The 9052-nt window shown below is 57.4% G+C and overlaps 1 protein-coding gene across 6 annotated transcripts; it reads left to right on the plus strand.

The window, feature by feature from the left end:
* Positions 1 to 2203: 2203 nt before the first annotated feature.
* On the plus strand, positions 2204 to 7420 carry REPIN1 (replication initiator 1). 6 transcript variants are annotated; one of them, XM_044246830.1, is made up of 3 exons: positions 2204 to 2344; positions 3020 to 3217; positions 4596 to 7420. In XM_044246830.1, the coding sequence occupies exons 2-3, from the start codon at positions 3061 to 3063 to the stop codon at positions 6323 to 6325; spliced, it is 1887 nt and encodes a 628-aa protein (XP_044102765.1). In that variant the 5' UTR covers positions 2204 to 2344; positions 3020 to 3060; the 3' UTR covers positions 6326 to 7420. The 6 variants fall into 6 exon arrangements, with proteins under 6 accessions (XP_044102765.1, XP_044102764.1, XP_044102766.1 ...); XM_044246829.1 differs by having other exon boundaries at positions 3091 to 3217; XM_044246831.1 differs by lacking the exon at positions 3020 to 3217.
* The last annotated feature ends 1632 nt before the right edge of the window (positions 7421 to 9052 follow it).

Below are 9052 nucleotides of genomic sequence, written 5' to 3' on the forward strand. Positions count from 1 at the left end.
TCTGACATAACAGAAGGACTCCCTACATATTAACTATCTTACTAAGTATTTAGGTAAAAACTAGACTATCTTAGGGGCACCTGAGTGGCGCTGTTGGTCAAGCTGCTGACTCCTGAACTCAGCTCCGCTCTTGATCTCGGGGTTGTTGAGTTCAAGACCCCATGCTGGGCTCCACCCACGCTGAGTGTGTGAACTACTTGCCAAACAGAGTGTCTTCTGAATGCTCCCACAGACAAATCCATTCTTCTGTAGCCATCAAACTGGACATGCATCGTACGATATGCTATATGCTAATGGACATGATCGGACAAAAGTTTTTCTTCTCATGTTCGTCAGTTTTATCACATAAAAAGTATACAACTTATACATTTAATCTACAAATAGAAACTTCCACTGTGAGAGATAAAATAAGATAAAATAAGACTGTGAGAGATAAAATAAAATGGGGACAGGGATCTTCAATCTCTTCAAATGGATTTTAAAATATTGACAATATTTTAAAATATTTGACAAATTCTAAAGTTTATTCAGAAGAAGAAATGAGTGACTGTAGCTGAGAAAATTTATTTGGGGGCAGGGGAGGAATGTGTGTGTAGGGGGAGTACTTACACTATATTAAAACTTATTTTCTGTGATAAAAATACACACATAAAATTTAATTTGGGATGCAGGGCTGCACTATATAGGACCCCAAAGGCAGAAACCATAGTAGCCTTTTACTTGATAAGATATGAACCCCCAAACAATGTGAACTAAAGCCAAATTTCCCAACTTGAAAAAATGGACAAATAAAGTGAGCAAAGGGACATAAGCAAATCCGCAGGAAAATACAAAAAGGCAATAAATATGTGTAAAAACGAGCCAGCTAACTAGTAATCTAAGAAATGAAATTCAAAACAATGGCAAATAATGACTTTAAATTTGAAAAAACAGCCTGCATCATCAAGGATATGGAAAAATGGGCATTCTCAAGGGAAAGCTAATAAATTTTCCTGGAAGATAATTTAGAAAGCATTTTAAAAGTATACATTGTCTGTGATCCATCAGTTTCCCACTCCTCGGATTTTAAAATCAGCCATGCGCAATAAAAGATGAATCTCTAATGGTACAGAAAACCAAGAAAGTTTACTTGCACATTTGTGCTGCCATTAAGAATCATATCACAAGAGAGTATCTAAAAAAAGGGAGAAAACTCACAATACTGTTAGTGAAAAGGGCAGAATACCTTTTTTTGCAACACATTATCCCAATTACGTCACACATGCATAGATAAGTATAGAAAAAAACACCGGAGGAGACATACCAAAATTTGAAATGTAATGACCCCAGGAACTAAAAGTATGAGAGATTTTTATATTCTAGTTCCGATAGAACTGGTGCAACAGATCTAAGTGTTTTAAAAATGAATGCACGATTAACATCGATTTTGTAGAAAAGTGTAAAAGTACATCACAGCGTCCTAGCCTGGAACACCCAGGAAGCGTTCGGTTCGCAAAGCCGCGGCCACCTGCTCCGCGGTGAGTCACGGGCGCGGGCTCGCACCTGCCTCCCCGCTCGCCGCCCCGCGGCCGCGCGGTTCCAAGCGACATGGCCCGCGGCCAGGGCGGCCCCCGGGCCTGGCCCGCGCCCCCGGCTCGGGGAAGCCGGGAACGCCTGCTCGCGGTAATTTCTGGAACAGGGACATTCTTCTTCTAAAGTTCACACGGTCGGGCCTTTCCTTTCTCCGCTAGTGAACAAGCCGGAAGGCAGACTCGCGTCGGCCGCGCCGCGCCCCGCCGGGGACATCACTCGGTGCTGCAGCGCGGCCGGGGGTCGAGGTGGCCGGCGGCGGCGGCCGCCGCACCCGTGGACGAGTGGCCCCAGGGCGGCGGGCGCCCTCTCGGAGGAAGCCAGCGAGGCCGGGCCCAGCCGAGGCACGGCGGTCCGGCCACGCGGTCGCGCAGGGACGCGCGTCCTCCGTAGGGACAAAGGGTCGGGAAACTTGAGCCGGGCCCGTCCCGGAAAATCCGGGCTGCGGTCGCCATGGCGACGGAGCCGGGATCCCGGCGGCTGCCCCCGGCCCGGCCCGCGAGAGGGCGCTGGGATGGGGGCGCGGAGGGGACGGGCCCCGCCGCCCGCCCCGCCCCGCCCTCCGGCCGCGGCCGCCGGCCCCAGCCCGCGACTGACCCTCGGCAGCTCCTGTAGTCACGTGGCGCTGGGAACCGGCGGGGGGGCTGGGCCCGGGCCTGGCAGTTGTGAACTCGAACCTGCCGCTGTCGCCGCGCGGGGTGGGGAGCGCGGCCGCCGGCGCCGGCGTTCCGGCCTCATGGACGCGCGACGCGCCTCCGCGCACCCCGCCGGAGAGGTTCGTCCCGGGCAGGGCGCTGGGTTCCACGGGGGCCCGAGGCGGGCGGCCCTACCTGCCGGGCGCGTGACTGTGTGTGCGCTGTGTTGGGGGGGGGCAGTGCTGGACCGAATGGGGGGGCGAGCCCGCGCACCTGCGCACAGGCTCCGCGAGGTGCGCTCTGCGTGGGGACCCGAAAGGGCCCACTCGGAGTGCGCGGAGCCGTGTGTCCGCGACGTGGACGGGGGACACGCGCGTAAACAAAAGGGGCGTGTGGGGTCTCGGCGACCTTTTGCCATCCAGAGGCGCAAGGGGATTGTGGCGGAGACCTGGCTACACTAGCTCGCCCTACGCAGCCCCTTGGGAACCGGGCCTGGAATTCCTGTTGGGAGGAGGGTGGGGGAAGGGGAGCCCGCAGGGATTCCAGAGTTTCTGCCATCGGCCGGCCTTTGGCCATCAGCATGGAGAATTCATGCTGTGACCTTACCCGTGGAGGAAATGACCCCCAAACGCTGTCGTGTACTTCCTTGGTGAAGGGGGCACATTCATTGATTAATCCAGTATCCATTAAGGTCACTGGGCCGCTCAGGGTGTGGGTCTTGGGTGGGGGAAGGGGTGGTGGCTGGCGAGGACACAAAGATGACTGCCCTGGAGGAGCTCAGAGCCTCATGCGTGTTTTCTCTCCCCTCCCCGCAGGTAAGGCTGGCCTCTCTGCACTCAGAGGTCTGAGCTCTGCCATGGGGGTAGGGGTGTCTTTACTGCTGCAGTTTTCTCTGACATCTGGGGGCTACCAGAGTGTGGGCCGAAGCCGGCACTGCAGCCGCAGAAGTATCCCCAGGAACATCCCCAGGAGGGGCTGGAAAAAGCCTCATCTCCAGCTCCACAGTCTCCAGGGTAGAGTCTGGCCTTCTTTGTTGGGTTCCTAAATGGTTCCACAGCCCCAGTACTCAGATCTCCTCATCCTGGAGGAAGGAAGTCACCTGTAGCGGGGAAGGACCCCCTTCCCATACCAGCGTTTTCCCTGTGCTCAGTCTGGCCATGGGGAATGAGTCATGTCTGAGCTCCTGGAGAGGAGTCTGGCGCTAGGGAATTGAGGATGTGTCTGGAGCTTGTAAGCTGGCAGTGAAGGTCCATTAGGAGGCTCCAGCACCACCCACCCCTCAGTGGCTGCAGGAAGCTCTCCTTGAGGAATCTGGGCTCCCGGGCACCGTGGAAGAGTGGAATGTGGGGCAGCCTCTGGTGGGGTTGGGGCATGACCTGGCAGCGGACAGGGATTACAGTCTTGCCCTGGTAATGATCCCTACCACCCCAGGGGAGGCAGGGATCTGGGCCCCCAAGGGTAGCCAGCTGTGGGTGTTCCTTGGATTCGGGAGAGCTCTCCTTGCCATGTCCTAATCGTGTGTGGGTAGAGGAGGGCAGGCAGGCAGAGTGTGGGCACAGTCTGGACAGGCCGTGACCTGACCCTTAGCATCTAGCACTCCCCTCCTGTTTCCCAGGAGCGCTGCTGTCTCCTGCTCTCCCGCTTCCACCCTGAGCGACTGAGGTCACAGAGGCCCAGAACGCTCCCCTGTGGTTTGATCAGAGCCCAGTAGAGGATAAATATGATAAAGGCCGTGGGAGTTTCTTTCTGTGGGAACTTTATAAACCCAGGTGCAGAGGCAGGAGCACTGGACTGGGAGTTTAGAAGGCCTGTTCCACAGTCTGGGTTCTGCTTTTGGTTTACTGTGTCCACTCGGGCAAGCCCCCTCTCTCCTTTTTATGCCTCGAGTTGCTTCATCTGTCAGACTGGGAGCTTCGTGTCTTGTCCTGCCTCACTGTTGCTGGGAAGCTCAAATGTAGGGGCAGGAAATAGAAACGAGCCGGGGGGCAGCAGGGAAGCGCTTGTAGAAAGTGAAAAGCACCACAGGGAGAGGTGACCACGTTTTTTGATGAGTCCCAAGGCAGGAATATTTGTCCAGCCGATGCTGGAGTGTTTACTCCATGCCAGACACGGGGTGACTGGCGTGAGGGGGATTCCAGGAAGTGTCCAAGTTCCTCCCTTTTGGTAGTTTCCAGGGTTAGCAAATACTTAGTAAATACTTAAATGTACTTGAAACGGTATCTAGAAGCGCAGGATTGAAATGATGTAGAACAGACAAGGAAACAGAATAGTCCAGATTCAAGGGCTCTAGGAGTTCAGAGGGATGAGCTCCTTTCGGGCCTAGGGTCGGCCAGGGAGGAATCGGGGCAGGGTAAGTTGATCCCCAGAGTGACACTGCTTTTCCACCCTCAGCAGAGGAAGAACCCATGCTGGAACGGCGCTGCAAGGGCCCCCTGGCCATGGGTCCCGCCCAGCCCAAGGTCCCTGGGCCCTCCCAGAAGTTGCCCCAGACCCTGGAGAAGGAGCCCCATGGGCTGAGGTTACAAGGCACTTCCGTGGCCCAGTCGGGCGGCCAAGCCCCCAGTAGGGCCCATCGCTGTGCCCACTGCCGAAGGCACTTCCCGGGCTGGGTGGCCCTGTGGCTTCACAGCCGGCACTGCCAGGCCCGGCTGCCGCTACCCTGTCCTGAATGCGGCCGTCGCTTCCGACACGCGCCCTTCTTGGCCCTGCACTGCCAGGTCCACGCGGCTGCCACCCCAGATCTGGGCTTCGCCTGCCACCTCTGCAGGCAGAGCTTCCGAGGCTGGGTGGCCCTTGTTCTGCATCTGCGAGCACACTCGGCGGCAAAGCGGCCCATCGCGTGTCCTGAATGTGCGAGACGCTTCTGGCGGCGGAAGCAGCTTCGAGCGCACGCGCGGAGGTGCCACCCCCCAGCCCCGGAGGCCCGGCCCTTCATATGCGGCAACTGTGGCCGGAGCTTTACCCAGTGGGACCAGCTAGTCGCTCACAAGCGGGTTCACGTAGCCGAGGCCCTGGAGGAGGCAGCGGCCAAGGCTCTGGGGCCCCGGCCTAGAGGCCGCCCGGCCGTGACCGCCCCACGGCCCGGCGGAGACGCGGTCGACCGCCCCTTCCAGTGCGCCTGCTGCGGCAAGCGCTTTCGGCACAAGCCCAACCTGATCGCCCACCGGCGCGTGCACACGGGCGAGCGGCCCCACCAGTGCCCGGAATGCGGGAAGCGCTTCACCAATAAGCCCTACCTGACCTCACACCGGCGCATCCACACCGGCGAGAAGCCCTACCCGTGCACGGAGTGCGGCCGCCGCTTCCGCCACAAACCCAACCTGCTGTCCCACAGCAAGATCCACAAGCGGTCCGAAGGGTCGGCCCCGGGCGTCCCCGGCGCGGGGAGCCCCCAGCTTCCGGCCGGCCCCCCGGAGGCCTCGTGTGAGCCCCCCGCCGCCGAGGCCGCACTGAAACCCGCTCGGGAGCGGGCGCCCGAGCCTCCGCGCGAGGACCCCGGAGCGCCCGCGGCCGCCGCGGCCGCCGCGCCCCCGTCCCTGTTCAGCTGCGAGGACTGCGGCCGGAGCTTCCGGCTGGAGCGCTTCCTGCGGGCGCACCAGCGGCAGCACAGCGGCGAGCGGCCCTTCGCCTGCGCCGAGTGCGGGAAGAACTTCGGCAAGAAGACCCACCTGGTGGCGCACTCCCGGGTGCACTCGGGCGAGCGGCCCTTCGCGTGCGAGGAGTGCGGGCGCCGCTTCTCCCAGGGCAGCCACCTGGCGGCCCACCGGCGCGACCACGCGCCCGAGCGGCCCTTCGTGTGCCCGGACTGCGGCAAGGCCTTCCGCCACAAGCCCTACCTGGCGGCCCACCGGCGCATCCACACCGGCGAGAAGCCGTACGTCTGCCCGGACTGCGGCAAGGCCTTCAGCCAGAAGTCCAACCTGGTGTCCCATCGGCGCATCCACACGGGCGAGCGCCCCTACGCCTGCCCCGACTGCGACCGCAGCTTCAGCCAGAAGTCCAACCTCATCACCCACCGGAAGAGCCACATCCGGGACGGCGCCTTCTGTTGCGCCATCTGTGGCCAGACCTTCGACGACGAGGAGAAGCTCCTGGCCCATCAGAAGAAGCATGACGTCTGAGCGGGCAGGGGCTGCGGAGGCCGAGGGGGTGGGGGAGTACCCTGGGCGTCTCTGACGGGAGAATGTTGCCGTGGGCCTGGGCTGCGGGTGGGGGGGGCCTGTGTTGCCGCTGGTGGAGGCAAGGGATGGGAGAGCAGCCAGTGGGCTGGGCCCTGTTGGAGAGGGAGGTCCAGCCGCCGCCGCCGCCCCCGCCCCGGGGCACCAGGGCACCAGGGAAGCGGCTCGTCCAGCTGGTGTTTGCTGAGGTTCCGTCCTGACTGTCCCATGCCCTGGAAAAGTAGCAATAGCAGCTCCACCTACCCCTTTGAGCCCTCCTGCTGGAGGGGCCACCAGGGGCCAGGAAGACCCTTCCCCTCTGGTGTTAACGCCTTAATGTCCTTGTCTTTTATTAGAGTTCCTTCAGCTCTTTTTTTTTTTTTTTGGAAGTAGGTGTGGCGTAGTCCCCTAGTAAATGAGCTCTTGGGAGGAAAAGTGGACCAGCTGGATACACCCGGGAGAACCTGCTGGCCTTGTTAGACGGCACCTGGGGCTTTTCCAGCTTGGAGAGGTGAGGCCGCGCTGCTCTAACCTGTCCCACCCCGTCCCCTTTCTCCTGCCCCTGCATAGGCACTGGGGCTCCGAGAGACCCAACTACTGTTATTGCTCAGCTCTGCTCCCCCTCCCTGAGATCAACGCAGCACCCTCCCATGACTTAGACCATCCTCTGGCTGTCAGCAGCCCCCTGTCCAGGCTTCTGTCTGAACACCCCCAACCCTCCACTCGTTGCAGAGCTCAACATGGTGGGAAGGACTGCCCCGTTGATCATGGAGGATCAGCGGACAGGCAGAAAGGGGCGAGCTTCCCTTTCCCCATTTCTAGGTCATGGATGCCCAGCCTCTGCTTGAACACTTAGGTGACAGGGAGTCCCCACCTCCTGAGGCCCTGGTTCTATTGTAGGATAATTCTAATTCTAATTGTTAGAAATTCTTCCTTATGATGAATGGAATCCACTTTCCTGTAATTTCTACCTATTGGGCCTTGTTTTGTTCTCTGGAATGAAACAGAACAACCACTCACCCTCCTTTTCAAACTAGAGAATAAAGATTTGGTTTTAGAGCTGGTGGCTGAGTGTTCCTTGCTCCTGGGAAGCTGTGTAGTTTGAAAGAGAAGCAGGGAGCTCTGCTCTGGGATGGGGGGAGGGGCGAGAGGGGAGGGGGGTAGGGGAGGAGTGCCCCCACCTGAGCTCCTTTGCACCTCACTTCCCGTTCTTTCCCAGGGGAGGCTGGGTGCACCCTGTGGGTGGGGCTAGTTCTGTAGGGACTTAGCTTTCTGTGGGGTCAACTTTCTGTGGGGTCAAGTTGAACCGGGCAGGGGCCAGTTATCCGGAGGAAAAGGTCTGATCCGAATGTCCTAGAGTGCCTTCCTGGCCAGCCCGCTGATGCTTCCCTGCACCGTTTCATACACATCAGAGTGCCTGTTCTTGACAGGTATCCGTAGGCCCTTTTCCTGCCAGTTTTAGTGATTTCTGCATAGATCCAGCCTGTGCACACCATGCATAATAGCCACCATGGTTTATGGGAGCCGCACCATGCAAAGTTTACTTAAGTGATCTCACATAATCTCTGGTTGGGAGGTACTCCTCTTTTACAGATAAAAACATTTGCTCAAGGTCATGTAACTGGTAATCACCAGAGGCCATTTAAACCCGGGTCTCTTGACTCCTGGACCCTAGGCTCCTGACCACCACTACGTGTTTGCTGGGTGAACAGAGTATGCTGCTGCTTTGGTGAAGATAATTTTTTTTTAAAGATTTTTATTTATTTATTTGACAGAGATCACAATCAGGCAGGAGGCAGGCGGAGAGAGAGGAAGGGAAGCAGACTCCCCACTAAGCAGAGAGCTCGATGCAGGGCTCTATCCCAGGACTCTAGGATCATGACCTGAGCCAAAGGCAGAGACTTCAATCCACTGAGCCACTCAGGCACCTCTGGTGGAAAAATTATTAAATGCCTACCATGCCTGATGTTGTGATGGCAACTAGGGGTTTACCAAGATGAGACCTTGTCCTTACCTCCACGAGGCCTAAGTCTGGACATACATGTGTACACAAATAATGAGCAGAGGGAGGGAGATGGGGGTGAGTGGCTCGTGAAGGATGGAAGCAGATAGCTTCCAAATTTCATATTGGTTGAAGCCACTTCATGCCTTCATGGAGCCACTTAAGAACCTCTATAGTGGGGCGCCTGGGTGGTTCAGTGGGTTAAAGCCTCTTCCTTTGGCTCAGGTCATGATCCCAGGGTCCTGGGATCAAGCCCCACATCGGGCTCTCTGCTCTGCAGGGAACCTACTTCCTCCTCTCTCTGCCTGCCTCTCTGCCTACTTGTGATCTCTATCTATCAAATAAATAAATAAAATCTTAAAAAAAAAAAAAGCCCTCTATAGTTAATGGCAAATTATCTTTCAGAGACTAGAAGCATTGACTCAAGAAAGCCACACATCAGTATCTCTTTAAGAGACCCCAGGGATTCAAGGGAAGGAAAGCAATGTTTTTCGGGGGGCAGGCAGGTAGGTCAAGGTCTGGGGCTGATGAGCAGGGAGCAGGAGCCAGGTCCTCAGGCATCTAAGGTTTGTACTTGGGGGTTGGGGAAAAGGATAAGGACGAGGGAATCTGACCAGGGTTTCTGACTGTGAAAGATGACCTTTGGAGGAAATGCTTGGAGGGGGTGGGGAATGCTGGCATTGGGTGTC

This window comes from Neovison vison, chromosome 4 (genome assembly GCF_020171115.1).
Source record: "Neovison vison isolate M4711 chromosome 4, ASM_NN_V1, whole genome shotgun sequence".
NCBI classification, from domain to species: Eukaryota; Metazoa; Chordata; class Mammalia; order Carnivora; family Mustelidae; genus Neogale; species Neogale vison.

What these genes read in the sequence shown, in the direction of transcription:
- REPIN1 (XM_044246827.1), top strand. Translation starts at nt 2,785, where the DNA reads ATGGAGAATTCATGCTGTGACCTTACCCGTGGAGGAAATGACCCCCAA. An exon ending in CCAGCTCCACAGTCTCCAGG is followed by an intron (nt 3,218 to 4,595) that starts GTAGAGTCTGGC and finishes TTCCACCCTCAG; the next exon opens with CAGAGGAAGAACCCATGCTG.